The 21,634-nt window shown below is 36.1% G+C and overlaps 1 protein-coding gene across 2 annotated transcripts in view; it reads left to right on the top strand.

Annotated features, from left to right (window-relative positions):
• Positions 1–21,634, top strand: part of EDIL3 (EGF like repeats and discoidin domains 3) — a 423,319-nt gene that overhangs the window by 253,128 nt on the left and 148,557 nt on the right. For both annotated transcript variants that reach the window (XM_059175418.1, XM_059175417.1), the window contains one exon: positions 14,744–14,925. In XM_059175418.1, coding sequence (XP_059031401.1) covers positions 14,744–14,925 — 182 coding nt within the window. The remainder of the gene's footprint in view (positions 1–14,743; positions 14,926–21,634) is intronic.

Below are 21,634 nucleotides of genomic sequence, written 5' to 3'. Positions count from 1 at the left end.
ATGAAATTAGCCACAGGATTTAATAGCCAATACAATGAGTAACATTTAAACATTTATTTACGGTTCGATTTTAACATATCAATTTGTGTTGTTTTGAAGTGTTTTCCAGACAGAAACTTCTGAAACACCTGCTAGTCTTTTCCCTTCTCACTCTCTGTAACCATAAGACAGACGATAATGAAGCCAGAAAGTTGGAAGGTTAGACCCAGACCCTCAAGGGCTGCTCAGCACCCAGGGTGTATCAACTGGGGTAATGCCATCTTTCTAATCCTAATGCCTCCTTTGGACTCCAGCACAGTATCATTCTTAGTTATTAAGACAGCTTGATGTACTTGGGAGACTGCTGGCCTGTCTCTTTCTCTGTCACTTGCTAGCACGTACTGAGTGAGGACTCACTAACAGTCTTAATGCTAAAATTCAGACCCCTTAGGAATACAGTTGTTTATTATTACCATTCTTCTGCTACTGATATATTTGTCATAGTCTTCAACTTAGTGCTTACTATATTTGACCCTTAACCGCTTTCAGAGAGTGAAATCAAACTTCAAAAAGATCATATTCATGACATTTCTCTGTGACAAAAGCCAAATGTAAATAAATTATGCCCTAGTTTCAGGTGGTCAAATTACCTTTGTTTTCTAATTCTCCTAATCTGTTTTCAGTAAGAAAAAAAATTTCCCTCTTTCAGTCAAGAGGGCATTTGCCTATCTCCAGGGAAAAGAAAACAATAGAAGAGTCAAGAATTTTTAATACTTCTTATCTCTGTAAGTGGAAACTCTAGTCATGAATAATTCGTAATGAGAGAGAAAAACATAGCATTTCTTAGATGATTCCATGCAGTGACATCTGTGTGATCGGAGAGAGTTTAAAAACAAAACAACAAAACAAAAAACCAGAACCCTGAACTCAGGTGTTACAGTAACAACCATTGTAATAAAGATAAGATACTTAAGGAAGTAGTGTTTTATCAAGCTTCCTTCTAGCCCCGTTTCAACCAGTGGTGAGCCTAGCATTAGGCACTACTGAGGTTCATGACTTGAGGAAAAGGAAACTGCAAAAGAAGAGATAATCACTCAGTTCTTCAGAGATTTTAAGTGCCTGTTTGCCCCCCTGCTGGCTTCTGTGCCAAAGTGTAAGCCACACTTCCTGATGTGAAACAAATAAACCAGAATGTTTTATGGCATCATCTGAAGTTTTTTATCATGTGATTTTGACAACCTCTGTGCACAGATGTACATTTCCTGAGTTTATCATACATTACTTTTTGTCTGAAACTGTCTCTTCATTTTACTTTTTTTATATGACACTTCATAAGAAACCAGTATTCACGTATGGTTTTCTTATATCTCAAAATCAGATCATGAAAAGGAGTTAGCTGGGTGCTAAGGGCATTTCATGATTTTTTCCCCCCTAATACGTCCCCCTTATGTCCTTGGAAATCTGAAACAATGAATATTAACTTTCTTTTCATATTGATTGGAAAAATAAGTCATGATGAGACAGAAAAGTTATGCCGAAGATACGGGAACCAGGTATTATTCAGTTTGGGGGGAAATGGTTTGTTACTTTACTCTCAGTTATGGAGTTGAGGAAATGAGATTTCTTTGATAACTGAAACAAAATTGCCACCAGCTAAAACTCCATCTCTATCTAACCTAAAGATAGGATTACTCAGATATTAAATTGGGCAAGAAACTTGATTATAAAGGCGCTTTTCAGAGTTGTAATCTGGTTTATCAAAGTGTTAATACGAGATTTTTCCATAGGAGATCCCCATTTTGTACCACAATGAAGAAAAGTGCCTGCCAGACACAGGCCTATTTTAAAAAGAGATTATTTAATTAGTTATTTTTACTTCCAGTGAGTCTGGCAATATACTATGGGGAATCACTTAGTTTTCATTCATTAAAGAAGCCATGGTTTATATTTCCCCCAGGCAGAGATTTATCTGACAATTTGAATGCTTTGGTGACAGAAATATCTGATGATGAATATGATATTAAGGAGATGCCAAGTGACATGGCATTTTGAATCATTTTCAGTAACTGCTCATGATTAATAATTGTGCTCATGTATGTATTTTAATTCTTATTAAAGAACATTTTGCATGGGAAATGGGAGTAGATGTTCTACTCTTCTTTTCTTTTATGAATAAGAAGTACATGAATATAAAAAACTGGCTGTACCAGTAGCGTGTGTTGAAACCTTGGGTCTCCAGGTAGTCACAGTGGAAGTCGTTCCCCTCCCGTCCGTGATGTTTAATTCATTTTTGCTTTAACGATGAAATAACAACAACGTAAGAGCTACCATTCACTAGGTACATACTGGCTGCTATATAGTTGGCTATGTGCTTACCCTGTATCATTTCCAATTTATGGAACAAACCAAAGGTGGATGGTGGTTTTTTTCCTTGTGATACAGTTAGCTCACAATTTCCATACTTTGCTGCATATTGGTATCAACCAGATTTGTTAAAATATAGACATCTGGAACTGCATTTTCCTTCATACCCATCACCAGAATTGCCACAAAGAGCAGTCTTGTTGTGCTGCTATAATAGAAAATTCCCCAAGACTCAGTAAGTCACTGCCTACATCACAAGTCACTAGTATATTACACTTAATTGTTACCTTAATTATTTCCCACATAAATTACTTACACTTGTAAATTGCAGGATCTTATGAAATTGTGTACCTTTAAATCTATGAATACAAAACAAGTGTTTCTATTTCCTTCTTAATCTTCGCAGTTTTAGCTGAGTGGATAACTTTTGAAATATGAAGGCATCAAAAATATATTATGATAACCCCCTACCTGAGCAATTTCTAGTTCACATAGTCATTTTTCTGTAGCTAAAGAGAATTTGGGTAATTGAAATACTTGGGTAATTTAAATACTATTCAATGAATGAAATATTTTCTTACTAATGCAAGGTAAAATATATATCTCAGGTTCTATTTTTATCCAATTTATCATTCCTGTATATTAAAAATAGTAGTCATATCCTGCTGTATCCTGAAGACTATTGAGTTACAAAATGACTGCTTTTCCTATTTTTAAAGTATATAATGAAAGTGAAGGATTCCTTGGAAAAGCAAGTCAGTATTTTCCTTATTTGTACATTTTTTTTTTTTTTTAGAAATGATAATAATTCTAACATCTCTCTTTTGGGTTAATGACATTGCATTATTTTATGTGTGCAATTTGATGGCCCTTACCTGATTCTTAGTTAATTTCATATATATTAGGATGGTGAGCTATCCAATATCATAAGATGGAAGTTTCTGGAGAACCTAGTCTTCTATATATTTCAAAATGAGAGAAACAGTAAATTATCTTTTAATTAAAAGCTTAAGGAGAAGTGTGAAATTCTAGTTTTGACTAATTTCTCAAAAGTACAACTTCCTAATGGGCAGTCATAGGATTATTTGTAGTTTTAAAACCTTATTTTTGTCATATATTTTAATACAAGTTTATTGGAGATATATTTATTTACTTAATCATTAGCCTGAACTACATAACAATAACGTATTCTGTTGGAACATAACAGAAAATAGCAATCTATCTCATTATGGATATTTTGTTGAACACAGCTAATATTCTGTACTTATTTCAGCAGCTGAAGATTTAAATCCAGATTTAAGATTTTTCAACACTCTGCTTCTTTGAAATGTATGTATGCATTTTTAGGTAGCTCTAATACAAGGTTTAGAAGTTTTTTTTTCTACAAATATTGACAGCAAAAATGAGCATTTAACCTGAACACTGCATATAGAAAATATGGGTCTACGTTATTGTTACATATAATAAATTTGAAAAGAAGCAAATATTAAACTTTCTATTTTTATAGGCTGGCACATAGTCATTACATTATAAAATAGATCTAGTATGAATCTCTATTGAATAAGAGATAATGCATGAAAAGCTGGCTTAGTTTTTACAGGTTTGTCATAAAAGTGTTGCCCTATTAAATTCTCCTAGAATGTTCTTTCTATAAAATTCATAAAGCATCCTTTGTTTTAATAGCTTTACATTTGTTCTGTTTAAAATTCTATGTTGAATTTTCCCTTTCAGAACTACTGAAGCAATTGCAAACACTATATTCAAAGCCTTTGTGATACTTTATTCTCTAGGAATGTTTAATAAGTAAATGCGTCTATCAAGATTTCATCTTCTGTCTTCACTCTCTACTGGAATTTAAAGTTTCTTTCCCTAGCTCCAATACCTCTCTGACTACATGGGTATTTGTATTTATTTTCTATATGACAAACATTTCTTTGTATGTTCAGGAGTGAATGCATAATGTAGAAGTCTCTAGAATTCAAATAAACAAATCACCTACTACATATTTTCTCGGTTCTATTTTGCTCTCTATCGTTTGTTCCAGCTCTTTCCAAAGTGTCCTAGCATTAGAGGAGGCTCATTATAACATATCTTGCCATCTGCAATGGCTTCCCATTTAAACTGTTGCATTTCTTTGACTCTGGAACACAGAGACTTCATATGTGACCTGAGATGGCATCCTGTGTGGGGGAAAAAAAAAAAAAAGCTTAATCACATTGCATGGAAAAAAATAGCTAAATTGGGCGCCTGGGTGGCTCAGTGGGTTAAGCCGCTGCCTTCGGCTCAGGTCATGATCTCAGGGTCCTGGGATCGAGGCCCGCGTCGGGCTCTCTGCTCAGTGGAGAGCCTGCTTCCCCCTCTCTCTCTCTGTCTGCCTCTCTGCCTACTTGTGATCTCTGTCTGTAAAATAAATAAATAAAATCTTTAAAAAAAAAAAATAAAAAAAAAAATAGCTAAATAGCTGATAATTGGAATTGGGACTATGATTTATCTCTCAAATAAAAATCAGTGGTTGACATGCCAAGAATATTGTTTTGCAACAAAACATATGAGGCAGTGCCTTGTGGTATTTATCCTGATGCTTACTCACCAACAAAAGCTTAAAAGAGGTAAATAACTTAAAAGCATAGGGTTATGTCTTCTGCACAGCAATGTTTGAATATTTACATTTTGTATTCAACTCAAGTTTCTTGAAGCAACAGAATCTTACCTTTAGCATTTTACCTTGGCATTTATACCCCTTTTTAGCTCTTTCCTGTACAGATATATGTTTTGTCAGAAGGTGAGAATAGGTATACATCTGCAGGTTTTTGAATTGCAGGCTTTTGACTCTACAGACAAATGTTTCATCAAACCATGCTGTTATCTTTGTAGTTGGTAGAAGATGAATTGTGCAGTTTAAGTGGAAGTCTGAGAACGAGTTACTGAAATCTTGCCTGGCTGCAAAGTGCATTCAGCAGTTGAAAAGCCCATATGTTTTTCTCATTTGAAAGAATGCATCTTAAACAAACTAAAACACATTCTTCTACTTGCTATAGCAACATTGTTCACTGCATTAGGATGATAATCTTCTTAGATTTTGGTGACTTTTGTGAACTATCTCAATAAGAATTTTGGCCTTTGAATGTTAAAGTCCATAGGCCCTACTATTTAAATAACACCATCACTCTGCATCAGTATTCTCAAAAATTGACATTCCTATTCTAATTTAGCTTATTCATGGTTTTCATTTTTTCCTCAATTCAAAACAATTAATTTAAGCAGATAATATATCATAATTGACTTGAGATAACGCAGCGTGAAGAAAAGCATAACCACATTTTACAAGAAAATAGCTAGACGACTGATAATTGAATTTGTAACTTTATGAATGCTGGTTTTTATTTCAAAGATGGTATTTCCTCTACTTTCAAAAGCTGGTTCAAGCATTTCAGCATACCAAGAAAACCTTTCTGTTTTTAACAGTATGTTGACTCTATTTAGAGTGATAATATCTACATTCAGAAAATTAATTCAATTTCAAGAAAGGAAGAGAAGTAGTTCCAAAAAGCAATGATTTGTTTTAATTTACTTTAACCCATGATAACTGAGAATTGCCAATTTGTAAGGCACTGTGCTGAGTGCTTTGGAAATATAAATAATACAAAAGGCATGGTTTCTACCTTTAAGATGTATATTATCTAAGAAAAAATAGGCACAAATAGCTGTTGCTTATCATTTTACCTGGAAACCTCCAAGTTTTCCAATATAGAAAATAATAGAATATAGTTTCTATAGAACAGGGAAAATTCTTTAGTGGCCACATATCACAGAATCATCTTCAAGATTTGTGATGCAAAGAAATGACCTTTTCTCTAATGTGCACATACATTTTATGTGCAACCCAAAGAAACATAACTAATTTGAAAACTGTTTTTATAATTTTGTAATTCCTAGTTTTTCTAATCAAGGTTACTGTGGCAACGTGTGAAGTTTATGCCCTCATACAAAGAATCAGAGTTTGGGTGTAGAGAGAAACAAACATCACCAAATGTGATTTCTATTCTAAGTTCCTTTTTTTCTTTTTTAAATTAACATATAATGTATTATTTGCCCTAGAGCACAGGTCTGTGAATCATCAGTCTTACATAATTCACAGCACTCACCATAGCACACACCTTCCTCAATGTCTATCACCCATCTACCGCATTCCTCCCCCAACCCTGCCCCAGCAGCCCTCAGTTTGTTTCCTGAGATTAAGAGTCTCTTATGGTTTGTCTCCCTCCCTAGTCCCATCTTGTTTCATTTTTCCCTCCCTTCCCCCGACAAATCCTGCCCTGCCTCTCAACTTCCTCCTATCAGAGAGATCATATGGTAATTGTCTTTCTCTGACTGACTTATTTCGCTTAGTATAATACCCTCTAGTTCCATCCACATTGTTGCAAATGGCAAGATTTGGGGGTTTTGATGGCTACATAGTATTCCATCATACACACACACACACACACACTTCTTTCTTACACAAAAAGTTGAAAACAGAGCTACCCTATGACCAACAATTGTGGATATTTACCCTAAAGATACAAATGAGTGATTAGAAGGGGCACGTGCAACTGAATGTTTATAGCAACCATGTCCACTAGCCAAACTGTGGGAAGAACCTAGATGTCCATCAACAGATGAATAAATACTTTAAGTTCTTTTAAGGTGGTTACTCCCAGTACCAAGACCAGAGACCAACCTGTTGGGGTGGGGAGAGGGTATCAGAGGAATCCGTGAATGATGGAGTAGAAGGAAGACAGTGCTCTGCATAGTCACATTCTTATACTGCGTCCAGGGAGCTCCTTTGCCACCTCCCCAGTTCCTAGAGCAGACCAGTGCAACCAAGCCCTAGCCCTGAGATCAACCTTTCTTAGACCTTCTGTCTTCCTTTCCTCTCTTGCCTTCTGACATCACTCCCCAACACCAGAAAAAAGTGATAGCCTGAGACAAATCTGAGCAAATGTGTGGGAGGTTAGATGAGAAGTCTCACAAGAAGAAGAAGAAGAAGAAGAAGAAGAAGAAGAAGAAGAAGAAGAAGAAGGAGAAGGAGAAGGAGAAGGAGAAGGAGAAGGAGAAGGAGAAGGAGAAGGAGAAGGAGAAGAAGAAGAAGAAGAAAAAGAAAGAAAGAAAGAAAGAAAGAAAGAAAGAAAGAAAGAAAGAAAGAAAGAAAGAAATCAATCTTCAGAACTCCTTTTAACCCCCAGGCCACATTGTGAGAAATAGTGGCCTTGACCTCTCCCTCACCAATTTAGAGTCTGGTCTCAAGACAGCTCTAAAACAAAAGAAATGCTAAGAATAAAGGAAAGGCCGTGGTCCAGAGGGCACAGAGGGAGGTTAATGCTTGAATCAGCATTAATTTTTGCAATATGGGAGGTCATCAGTAATCCATTCTCTGGGGCTTGTGTTCAGCACAATTACCGTGCTATGCTAAGCACAGCAGACAACTCACACTCCTCTGAGAAGATGAGATGCTCAGAGAAAGAGAGGCCTGGAGATGTTTAAAGGAGATTTGTTGCTAACATGGCTTTAATTTGAAATCCTTTTCATTCTGAAGATGTCTGGATATTGAGATAGAGCAAATGAAAGCAGTGCATTCCTGTTACGGATTCAGCCATACATCTCCCTTATTTGAAAGGCTTAATCAGCACACTCAGGAACAAGATGTGAGACATCTTGAGGCACTGCTTCCTTGTCAGCTGCGAGATCAATAAAATGCAGACGCCATTCTTTGCCACACTCCACAGAATGAGTGGAATGAGTTTGCAGAGTGAGAAGGACTTCACTTTGAGACTGTTTTATTCACACCGACTTGGCAAAGGCAGGGACGTTGCTCCGGAGAGGGCACCGGAGGCCTGGCCCTAGCTGGCTCAGCTGTTCTTGCGCAACCTGCCAGGTGACATTACTACTCACTTGCTCAGAGTTAGTCTGCCCATCAGGACTTGGGTCAGAAGACATTTGCAGGCCGCTGGGGCAATTCAGGCTAAGCGGTTATTTTAACCGACCATGTAAATGGTGCCTAAAAGCCTCTGGTAATCAGTGTTGGTTGGACTCATTAATTCAGGATTATTGTTAAACCGGACAAAAGTAAACACAGTACTACAGATGCATAAACACAGATCTAGCAGCCGGGAAATGTAGACTGCCGTATTCTGCTGCCATAAGCTGGCACTGATCAGGTGGCCACTGGGCCCACATCAGGGATGATGGTGGACAGGTTTTAGAAGTACCTGGTTGCTGTCTGGCAACCAGGCGAAAACTCAGTAACTAACTTGACTATCAGTGCCTTTTTTTTCATTAGGAAAGAAGTGGCCTTCTTTACTCAGCATACAAATAATTTCCAAAGGAGGCCTCTCTATCAGTCCTCTTGAGAGAATAGGTGAAATTATTTTTTTTTTAATTTAAAATTGAATTGCACAGGGTGCCTGGGTGGCTCAGTGGGTTAAGCCGCTGCCTTCGGCTCAGGTCATGATCTCAGGGTCCTGGGATCCAGTCCCGCATCGGGCTCTCTGCTCAGCAGGGAGCCTGCTTCCCTCTCTCTCTCTCTGCCTGCCTCTCCATCTACTTGTGATTTCTCTCTGTCAAATAAATAAATAAAATCTTTTAAAAAAAAATAAAAAAAAATAAAATTGAATTGCACAAATAAAATGTTATAATATTACCTGATTTTTGCTGTTTATCTTTCATGTTTATTTTAAAAGATTAGCTCCCTCTGCAAATATTTATCTGCTAAGATCAAGGCCATGAGGGTTGTAATCCTTACCTGTAAAGGAGCTCCCTGTTTTGGGGGACAACAGATATCCACACACAACCCATGTGCATGAACTCTGGGGCAGGGAAGTTCTGAGTATGGCTTGAGTATAGAAGCAGGTTTTCACTTTTCAATCCTGTCCCTGCAACCTGATGGATATGGGTATAGCCTCGTGGGGTCTGCATGGCAATAGCAGGTGGGACAAAGGCAGATCCCCCCAAGTTCAGTCCAGCAGCAAGAAGAACAATTGATAAAATTTTAAGGGAGGGATTTGATTCGACAGGGTTATTTGTGAGACATGGGTAATCCCAGCTAGCATCGTTGAAGATACTGTGTTTCTCTTTCACCCACCATCTCATTATCCCTAGCTCTGCCCAGCTGTCCTTCTGAACATTCCTTGAACTCTTCCTCTTTTTCGTCCCTCTTTCAGACCTGCATCCTTTTGCACCTGCACAATTTTAGTTGCTCGCTATTCGGCCATATTTTTTTCCCCTCTTAAATCTACCCTCCACCATACAGCCGGTAAGATGGATATTAAATGAAAATATGACCATGGTTCGAATCCTTCAAAAACCCCCAGCAAGTTCTTTGAGCAAAATAATCTAGGGTCTCTCTGTTTCTTCACTTCATCCTGAGACCATCCCTGCTCAACCCTCCTTGGTCTATGGATACTGAACTGCCACTACTTTCCCAACCACACCAGGCTGTTTCCTGTCTCTGTGCTTCCCCATCTTCACTGTGCTGGCTCCCACTCTTTTCCTGGAAATCCTTCCCTGAGTCCCAGCCTGGTTTACGATTCCTTCTTCTTTTATCCCGTTGAATTCTGTGCATCTACCATCACAGCATCTGCTATAATATTAAAATGTGTTTGATTTCTGTGTGTGTCTCTTCTACCAGACTGAAAACTCTTTGAGGAAACCGGTGCACAATAGCCCAGCTCGGGCTTCTCCTCAGAGATCAGGTTGGGTGTCGCTTCTCAGAAAGGCCATCTCTGATCACCTTCACTTGTTTCACCTGCCTTATTTTTTTTCTTCTTCTTCCTTCCTTACCACTCTTTGATATTCCTTGTTTGTTCAGATTTTGTTTACAGTTTTTCTCCCCACTAGAATATGAACTCCTTGAGAGCTGAGGTCTTTTCTGCTTTGTTCACCACTGCCTAGAAAAGTCCCTAGTATATAGCAAGCCTTTAATAAATACACAGTTTTCAAAACAAAATTAAATGAGGGATTGATGGATGGGCACATAGTGAGAAGTCAATAAATTAGCTGGAACTGAATTAGCCTATCCCTATTAGATAAGCAGTACAGGCCAATAATGGTAGCAGGTTCTTTTTTTTTTTTAAGCAGGTTCATTTTTAACACTTCATGGAACACAAACCACAACAAAACCTCAGTATTTACTTCTGTGACTCACTGCCATCAGCTGTCACCCATTGTTTTAATATATCCCATTTGGGGAAAGATCTGTCATATCCTGAATGCCTCTAGTGACATCCTACATGTTTCCTTCATGTTTCTTTCTTATTCTCTTTCCTGGGATAAGTACACATCCCCCATATAAAATAATAGCAGAAGAAAAAGATCCAGATTCAACTTTTGAAGAACTACTGAACTCTTCACTCTATCAATTGATATTTTTTTATTTGTGAGGCAGAGAATTGGCTCCAATTCCAGATTCATTTTTTAAAGGTTTAACTTCCCTTCTCACCGGTTTCCTCATTGATTAAGTAAGTGTGGTAACCCTTTTCTTCTTGTAGTCTTATTTTGATGATGTGAGAAAATACTTGTGAATGCTCTTTTCAGACTTGCGAATGTTCATCTAATATGTTGTTCATCAATTAATATTTCATATTTATCCCCTGTTTATTGATAGTGATGACAACATTTATCTCCATATTGTCTTCCTTTTAAGCATCTTATTGTTCACGGCTTAAGGTCACTTAATCTTAGGTGTATAATCATTTGCATTCTGAATTGCAACTCCTTCATTAGTTTTTATAACTGTTGAACTTAATAGGACATTGGGGAAGCAGATAGCACAGGCAAAAGGAAATTGGATTTTGAACTTTTAATTATGATGACACCCATTTGATTGTGATCCAGATGATTAGTGAAGAAGAGCTGCTGTTGTGACAACTTTGAGTGTGACATGCAGTAACAGCCTTGGATTGGCTTGTTAGTTCACTGTTTAGAAAAAAAAAAAAAAATAGCCCCAAATACTAACATGCATCACGTGTCCTTTAAACCCTTTCTATGTGCAAACCACTATGGACACCTAAGGATGTAACAGTGTGTACGACTCAGAGCCTATTCCAGAGAAGCTAAAGATCTAGGATCACCTCCATAGTCTGCTCTAACATGCGAGTGGTTGTACAGAACCAAGCTCATTCTTTTTTAACAATTTATAGTTACAGAGGAAGAGCACTTTTTAAATCATAGCTGTTGAATTAAGGTGTCATCGTAACCCCAATTTTTATTTTATTTTTTTTCAATTTTTTATTTAAAACCTAGTGTGTTAACATACAGTGCACTGTTGGTTTCAGGAGTAGAATTCACTGGTTCATCACTTACATACAACACCCAGAGCTCTTCGGAACAAGTGCCATCCTGAATGCTCATCACCCACTTAGCCCATTCCCCACCCAACTTCCTCTATCAACCCTTAGTTTGTTCTCTATTGTTAAGAGCCTCTTATGGTTTGCTTCCCTTCTCTCTTTTTTCCTTCCCCGATGTTCATCTCTTTGTTTCTTAAATTCCACACATGAGTGAAATCATATGGTACTTGTCTTTCTCTGACTTAGTTCGCTTCGCATAATATACTCTAGTTCCATCCACGTCATTGCAAATATAACCCCAACATTTAAAACAAGAAAAACTGAGGGCCACTAGCTGGTAAGGAAGTAAACCGATACTTCAAAGATGCATGCTTCGTTCAAGAACTCCACACATAGTCATGTTGCCTTTCGTGGGCTTTACTCATTGGCAGGATACAGTATGTAAGTGAGTTGTAAAAATTTATTTTTTAAAAAATGTAGGACCGAAGGCTGAGAAAAGAAATACTGATAAATTTGACATCATAGCAATAAGGTCGCTCATGTAAAAATAGCTTGTAAGCTGCGAAGCCCTATAAAAATATAACGTCACTTTATATTTTTTGGATTTTGTTTCATTTCAGTGAATGCGTAATGCAGGCATAATAAAGATTGGGAGTCTTATGGCAGAGTAAAAAAGATATATGTATGTGTATATACACACAAATACGTGTTTTAATTGTTCATTGGTATTTGACTTACCTGATAGTGCAGCAGTTCCTGGCCACTGTGTTTGCTGACATGTTAGTTAAAAGTAGAGATTGGTAGGTGGAGTACCAATGAAGTAGACTTACTGAATAGTGTGGCTTGAGGTCTAATCTCTCTTGCTTAAAATGGTTACAGATTTGGAAAGAATGTCCAGTTCAGCATAAGGTCTTTGGAAGTCTGCACCTAAGTGGTATAAAGTTCTTTCTAAAGCTCTCATGTAGTTTAATTAATACATTAAACTAAATTAAGTCAAATTAAACCTGGATCTCTCTCTCTGCTGTTCTACTGACTGGCCTGCAGTAAATGATCTTTTTGCCTGCTGCATTTTCCCCATCCAAACATTGCACAAATCAGGGACACGGATGCTTGAGACTCCTTTAAAGGCAATATTCTTAAAAAGCTAGCCTCCTGTGGTTGTCTAAAATCAAAGTATCATCATGAAAGTCTCCTACTGCTTTTATGAAGTCTGTAAAGATCTTAAAGTTTAAAATGGAAAGCAAAAGAAGAATCCAAAGGCTCAACATCTAAGTTTTGGTGGTTAATTTTTCTGAAACATGAAAATCAGATTATTATCTATCCTAGTACTGCAATTCTAATTCTAAACAGTGAACTAATAAGTAAATCCAATTCTAAAAATGAATGGCTTCTTAATTTAATGACTTCAAAGTGATATAGTACATTGACCTAAAGGTAAATGATATATGAGTTATTAGTTACAAAGATGGAATTTTTTCTTTATTGATGCCATCTTTACTAATAAAGTCTGATAAAGATGATTACTTATCCACACATTTCCATCTGTTTTATAAAAAGTGTTTCAAGATTTTAAAGCCTTGGAGAAATATTAGTAGGTAATGTGTTTAGAGCTACTTATTCTCTGAGCATGGGATAGAAAAGAGAAGCATGTTTACGGTTAATGATAGAATGTTTACCAAGGAGAAACATCTTTGTAAGTTCTCAAAGTATTATAATACAAGTGAAAAATTCTTTCTTTCGTATTTCTATCCTCAATCTAAGTGTAAACATTTAATTACTGACAAATGTTGGGCTTCAATATTAATTAAAGCCCAAAATATGCTTGGTGACCATCACTGATCAAGTTGACTTACATATATACTGACAATTCATAACGGCAGCTATGCTCCTTTCATATTTTTAGGAATTGTGATAAGTTAGTATAGCATATTTTATAATGAGATTATCATATTATACAAATTGAATATGACAAAAAGCTGAGTATTGTATGTATAACTGAAATTAAGATAACTAGGTATTACTTTTCATTTTGTCATAACATTACTTATTCTGAATTTTCAAAATTGAATTTAATGTAGTTTGTGGTGAAATTTTATGAAAGAAGAAATTCAAAGATATATAAAAATATACTTACTTTTTAGATGCATTTGCCTTCATTTTTAATTTGAAAATCTGATAAAATTTGGTATCAGAGAACATATTAGAATTGTATTATGCCTTACTGTTAGAATTTAAAAATTTAATTAAGAAATTTTTCTTCAGTTTCCAAGTTGCAAATATAAAGAAATATTTTAAAAAGAGAATCAAAATGTAAGTGAAAATACCTATATGTATAGTTGTGAATTTTGAATTTAAAATATTAGAAATGTAAATATTTTAATATCTTGATTTACTTATTAGTGTACATAAGTTATGTACAATATCAGGGAGTTTACCTGCTTACTTTATAAATATATTTTGTCTACACATTTTCTATTACTTATAAGATGTTATAAGTTATTGTTATTAAATGTTATTATCAAATGTTGACAGATTTGCACTTTGCTCTTTTTGTTGGAAGCATACATAATGTTTATAAAAATTTAAGTCAAAAAAATTATAGTAAAGAGAAATGCTAAGTCAATATAAAAATGATTTTGACATGAAACTCAGATGCAGGCCGATCAAGATCAAGGATATTTATTGGATCAAGGATATTTATTGAGGGTTTACAATTTAGGAGGTATGCTAATTTCTGAAAGCATAAAATATGAGATAGGCCCTTTAAGGCATTATACTTCCGTTAATGTGCTCAGCAGCCAAGGGATGACAGTGAGTAATGTAGAATCGTAATGCAGATGGCGGTTATCTGTTGTGGTGCCACACTCAAAGCAAAGGAGGAAGAGTGTCATGAGGAGAAAGAATTATTTTCTTCATGTGGAGGTCAATGACAGGTCTGTAAAGTAGGTGTCACTTGCAAGGCATAATGGTACAAATTAAATTTATTTTAAAAATATCTCCTATCAAACCTAATAGCCACATTCTGAGAGTGAATTTTTTCTGATATATATTCACATCTTTTCCTAATTTGTTACCAGAGTGCTCGGGCCCATTGGGAATTGAAGGTGGAATCATATCAAATCAGCAAATCACAGCTTCCTCTACCCACCGAGCTCTCTTTGGACTCCAGAAGTGGTATCCCTACTATGCGCGTCTCAATAAGAAGGGGCTTATCAATGCATGGACAGCTGCAGAAAATGACCGATGGCCATGGATTCAGGTAACACATGGGATAGGACAAGGTGAATGCCAAGGAATGACCAGAATCATTTCAGAAAGAATACAAGTCAGAGCCCCAAGTGTGACTTCTCTCTTCATGGTCAGAGGGCAGGATGATTTAGTTGAGTCCAAATTGGGTATAAAATCTGAAACTGTGGGATATCTGTACATTGACTGAAAAGTGCATTAACAGGGTTAAAAATGTTGAAATTCTTGGGCTGCAAATATGTCTGTTTTAAGGTACATATCAAAGAATGAGGTTTTTTACGTATGCCATGTGTTCATTAGTACTTAACATTTAACAGCAACTCCTGACCCTTGAAGAAAGTAAAAATTGCGTCTTTTCTTTCTCTGTCTCAGAATTGGTTTCACATGCGCAAAGCATGTAAAGTATACAATAGATTATGAGAATCCCTAAAATGCCATCAGTGCCTTCTTTCAGTAGTTGAGAGTGTATCAGTTCATGCTGTTTCATTTATTACCATCAGCCAGCTTTTTTTTTAAACAGAAAAAAAAAAAAAAAAACATGATATACCAAGATAGTAAGTGATTTCCCTAAAATGGGTTGGATGGTAGTAATACCAGAAACTTCTATTTAATCCAGTTAAACGCTTTTTGATGCCTTCGCTGAAGTGAGATAGTAAACTACATATTATGGGGACAGAAAAGGTGATTAAACCGTAATTTCTGTGAAAGATTATACCTCTGTTAGGGAGAGCACATTAGTAACATCTAACAAGACATTGATGTGTGCTGAAGAGAAGGAAAGCCCAGTGTGTGATGGGATTAGTGGAAGACATAATTATCATGTAAAAAACTTAAGGGAGAATAGTATTTTAGGTGAGCCTTGGAAAATGGCTTTCTATAGAGAAAAAAAATCCATGGAACAGCACAATCAAAGGCACCAGGTGAGAATCTGAGGACCATCGTATGGAAATTCATGACTTGTGTATAGAGGAACGTGTTCGGATTAAGTGTGTGAGTTAAGTATGTATGAAGATTCATACATACTAAAATATTTGGGGCTTATTCCAGGGAACTGTTACAGAATTTTGATTTAAATAGTTGAGCTGTTTTTGTTTACAATATATTTTGAGTCAGGGGTAATTTTTAATGTGGAAATCCATGATTTGAAGTTATTAGGTGCAATGTACAGGGATTGCCTTACAGGACTTTAATAGAATGAGAAACTGATTTATGGCCAAGTAACATGACTTCCTTACCTTAGGAACTGGGCTAAGGTCTCCTTCAGATATTTCTTTTATTCAGGTTTCTTATGAATTTTTACATATCCTGCCTATATACATTTCTTTTATCTATATGGCTCCAGGTGGTTACCTGATACTGTTTTGTTTTATGCATTTATTTTTGCATGCATTTGCAGAAATTGCTTCTTAAATTACACTTGATTTTTCGAATCTATGCCATTGTGCACAAAGAGAATTCCAGAGAGTGGACATGATATATCTACACAGTTCCAATCCCAGAGTAATGAAGATAAAATTAAGGTTTTAAATAGCTGCAGAACAACAAAAAAATGGGTATCTTTTATTGTTAAAAATCACAGCAGAGACCATTTTTTTAAATCACCATAGTGGACTGTTGTGATTTGTGGGGTGGCAATCATGATAAAACTCTGGAAATTAAGATTCGTAGCAGAAGTTGCAGAACGGCTTGAGACGATGTCGCAAGCTTGCGTCGGGGTTTCTGTTTGGCAAATTATGTTTGCAAGATTTAGTCATAGCCATGTTTCAATACACCATAAATAACATACTTTTGTGAAATTTTCTCTAAGAAACACCTTATTAATGTTTCATGTCCTGACTTTTCTCTTACTTTGTCCCAGTTTATTGCCTCCTTAACTTGCACATCATTCTGCCTTTCAAAGTACAAATTAACTTTAAGTTCCCTTTATCCCAATAGTTATAGGTAAAAATAGCCTCAGTGGAACAGGACATTGGTTGACTCTTAGAGAAATTTAGGTTAAATATAACTTTGTAAACTTAAGTAGAATAATTTATTTTTTAAGTAGAATAATTTAATACCTCTTTTATTTTTAAGAGATCTATCATTATTTTTTATTGCTATTATTTTGCTTTTAGTCTGAAGATGATAATGAACTCTCAGAGAAAAGCAATATAAGTAAATAAAAAGGCTTTTATATTAAATGAAAAAGTCTTGTGTAAAATGGAGGGAGAACTGAAAACTCTCAATTGTCATTTTAATAAGTATTCTGAGATTATGTTCAAGTTATTATATTATATTACTGTATTCTTTCATAACATCTTATTTTCCAAGTTACTTGTTTAAAAGAAAAAAATGTATCCTTTTCTTAAAGGAAAATCATATCTAAGAGGCTCTAGGAAGTCTACTCATGTACCCAATTTTCTGTCTGAGCATTATTAATTTCCCTTGTCACTTAATTCTTTTGTTTATATTCAGTACTTCAAATGAAACATTTGAGTGCTTTGCTTAAACTCACTTATAATGAGCACAGTATTCCCCTAATCTTTCAGGTGTACGACACACATACACTAATTAGTATTCAATTCTATTTTCTTCCTTGTCTAGGTGAAATAAAAATTGAAATTGCCATTTTAAATTTACACACTCAGCAGGCAATTATTGAAAGCACCACAATGTTTATAATTGGTTTTGGATTTAAAGGGTTAGTGCAATAAATACAGTTAAACAAAACCCTTTTTTCCCCATTTTCAAGTTTTTCTGACCTTGTATTCCTTACCTACTTTTTTTTCCCAACTAACAAAGAGCCACCACATTGAACATTGACTAGTTCATTATCAACTTGGAATGTCAGTTTCTCTTTCTGACTGATGTATTAGAAATAACCACTTTGTGTAATTATGGGAATATGTCTTGGATTATCTTATATGAAAATGTATAACCGTATTTAATTCTTCTGTGTACTTTGCTAACTGACTAAGTTCTGAAGATGACTATTTGTTATTGATTTTTAAAGATAACTCTTTTATATTCATCATTTTTCTTTGATAGATACATACAGTAAAATATTATTTTTTTAAATTTCTGAATTGATTTGTCTTATGCATATACATACTTTCTAGAATGCATATATAATACATTTGCAGCCAGTCATTTATTCATCCATTCAACAAACATTTACTGAATGACTATCTCCTCAGCGGGCTCTACTGTGCTCAGCACAAGAAGAAAGGCAGCACTTTCCTCAAGATGTTCTGAATCTAGGGACATCTGCGTGGGCAGTTGGTTAAGCGACCCACTCTGGATTTCAGCTTAGGTCATGATCATAGGGTCCTGGGGTTGAACCCCATGTGGAGTCCCATGTCAGACTCTGTACTTAGCGAGGAATCTACTTGAAGATTCTCTCTCCCTCTCCCGCTCTGCTTCTCCCCCTGCTCGCTCGCTCTCTCTCGCTTGCTCAAATAAATAAATAAATAAATAAATCTTAAAAAAAAAAAAGATGTTCTGAATCTAGAATATAGTAAAGTAAACATGGTAAATATAATAATATATTATATAAAACCGGGTCTTATGTCATCTGCTAAACCTTTCATTCGAACCGTAATATTTGATTATATTTGAACAGCTTATTCTAACAAAACTTTTGTTAAATGGAGAAACTACTTTAGCATAATATTTATAGAACATGAGGAGAGGAATTGGCATGACACTAGGAATCACATAGCTGTATTATTACATGCTGCTCTGTTTGATGGGTATACCAAAGCAAAGCCATAACTTTCCTTTGAAAGTTAATTTACCAGTAGTAGTGTCAGTACAAGTATTCTATCGCTGAGAAAAATAGGCTTTGATCTTTCCCTTCTAAATAATTCACTAGTGGGTAGAAGAAGAATAAATGAAACAAGATGGGATTGGGAGGGAGACAAACCATAAGTGACTCTTAATCTCACAAAACAAACTGAGGGTTGCCGGGGGGAGGGGGTTTGGGAGAAGGGGGTGGGATTATGGACATTGGGGAGGGTATGTGATTTGGTGAGTGCTGTGAAGTGTGTAAACCTGGTGATTCACAGACCTGTACCCCTGGGGATAAAAATATATGTTTATAAAAAATAAAAAATTAAAGTCTAAAAAAAATAAATAAATAAAAAATCAAATAAAAAAAAATTAAAAATAAATAAATAAATAAATAAATAATTCACTAGTCTTTCAAAATATGTGAAGATGATCTTAATATGATCTTTTCTATATGCCACGAAAGTTTGTGTGTGGGGAGAGAGCGTTACTTCTCAAACTTTAATGGGCCCAGGAATCTTTTGGGTCACGGTAAAAATAGAAACTTCTGCATTGCCTCTCAGACCTACTGCAGGTCATTGTCCGACTACACTGAAAAAAAAAAAAAAAAAAAAAAAAAAAAAAAAAACCAAAAAACATCTCAGCAGCTCATAAGGCCTACATTGGAACTGCCCCAGATACATGAAGAAATAAATAAATAAAATTAAAATAACACTTTTGCTTGCTGATCTGGGCACTTTGGTGTTGGAACTACAAGTAGTGATAACTGCATGACGTAGAAAGAGAGAAACGAATGGTGAAGAAATACGAGAAAGGATAATGAGAACTGTGTGACCCACAAAAGTTCTCTAAACTGGTTGGAGGCAGAACCATGTTCGATATCCTAGGCAGAAGCACCCAACTTTAGCAGCAATTCATAACAAGCATTATTCACTAGTCATAAAATCTTTAAGAATTTTCAGCAACTACTATTCTTAAGTGGCTTATAGATTCTTTGTTGTTGGGAAATGTAAAATATCCCAAACCAAGACCACCTGACTTCTGTATTTCAAACAAAATAACAGTTACGGCAGAATACATGGGCCCAAATGAGAATTATGTGAGTGCAAGCTGAGTTACGGATTCATATTTCTGGAGTACACGTTTCATACATTATTGTTTTGTTTTGTTTTTAATCTTTGTAATGGTAGGATTGAAAATGCTGCAAAAGGGGCGCCTGGGTGGCTCAGTGAGTTAAGCTTCTGCCTTCTGCTCAGGTCATGATCCCTGGGTCCTGGGATGATCTAGCCGAGCATCGAGCTCTCTGCTCGGTGGGGAGCCTGCTTCCTCCCTCTCTCTCTGCCTGCCTCTCTGCCTACTTGTGATCACTCTCTTTGTCAAATAAATAAAATCTAAGAAAAGAAAGAAAGAAAGAAAGAAAGAAAGAAAGAAAGAAAGAAAGAAAGAAAGAAAGAAAGAAAGAAAGAAAGAAAGAAAATGCTGCAAAAAACAGAGTAATCATCTATGTCATTTCAGAAGCCTGTATGTAAGGCATGTGAAACTCTTTTGGTACTTACAGACCGCTAGAGCTCCTGGAGATACAGAAACCATCTTTAAAAACATAGACGATAAGAAGAAGAATTTTCTTTCAGTTTCAGGTTGTTTTCTAGTTACAGAACCTAAATTACATAGAATCTAATCCGTCTTTACTACTTCTTCATTCAAGTAGAAAATGTTTCAGCCTGTCTTTTTCCTTAAAAAAGCTACTTTCTCAGATATAGTGCCATCCATACTAAACACCTCTCTAAGGCAAATGACATCTCAACATAAATGTGCTGGTGCTTCTAGCGATCTCTTTTTAGAAACAGTAATCCTAAATGGAGAATTGCAATTTTTCTTTGTTTATTAGAAGTAACCTTGCATACATAGTTGTGTGTGTTTTTAAAAATGTTAGTTTTTTATTTTTAAAAACAGAAAAGTAGGGGTGCCTGGGTGGCTCAGTGGTTTAAGCTTCTGCCTTTGGCTCAGGTCATGATCCCAGGGTGCTGGGATCGAGCCCTGCATTGGGCTCTCTGCTCAGCGGGGAGCCTGCTTCCTCCTCTCTCTCTGCCTGCCTCTCTGCCTGCTTGTGATCTCTCTGTCCAATAAATAAATAAAAATAAAAAAAATTAAAAAAAAACTCTAAAAAACAAAACAAAACAAAACCAAACAACAACAACAACAAAAAAGAAAAGCACTTTTTTAGCCTTAAGAAAAAAATGGTTGGATATATCCGTACTGAAAAATAATACATTTGGTCTCTTTATTTGGTCATTAATGGCATTTATACTAACACTAATACATACTACTTTCTGACGAGCTTTAAGGGATGCGTGCTGGATCTTAATTCCAGATTCTGTGAGCTATGGAATATATGATTAACAATATAGCAGTTGTTCTCTCATTTGAAAGAAGTTGTATCTAGAATCCCTTCTCTCTGCTCTGAGCTGCTTCCTCTCTTGACTACCAGCACCCAGGGCCTCACTGACCTGGATTTCTTGCTGCTCCTCAGCTTTGTCTGGCTGTCTTCTGCTGCTGTGCTCAGCACATACCCTTCTTACTTCATCTATTCCCACCTACCAGGCTTCTTGAGATTCACATCCTTCATTCCATTCCGTATAATGTGAGTCCTGGAATTCCTGCTTTTCATCTCCAGAGATACGAGTGACCACACTGGGGGGACCCAGGTGGCTCAGTCAGTTAAGCAGCCGACTCTTGGCTTTGGCTCAGGTCATGCTCTCAGGGCCGTGAGATGGAGCCCTGTGTCAGCTCCATACTCAGTGGGGAGTCTGCTTGAGATTCTCTTTCTCTCTCCCAGTGCCCTTCTCCACGCCCCATGCATGCTCTCTCTCTCTCTCCTCCCAGTATAAATAAGTAAATCTTTAAAAAGAAGAAGAAGAAGAAGACGAAGGAGGAGGAGGAGGAGGAGGAGGAGG

Source organism: Mustela lutreola, chromosome 5 (assembly GCF_030435805.1).
Source record: "Mustela lutreola isolate mMusLut2 chromosome 5, mMusLut2.pri, whole genome shotgun sequence".
Taxonomy (NCBI): Eukaryota; Metazoa; Chordata; class Mammalia; order Carnivora; family Mustelidae; genus Mustela; species Mustela lutreola.
The sequence above is the reverse complement of the archived record's forward strand: the minus strand, read 5'-3'. Positions and strand labels throughout refer to the sequence as shown.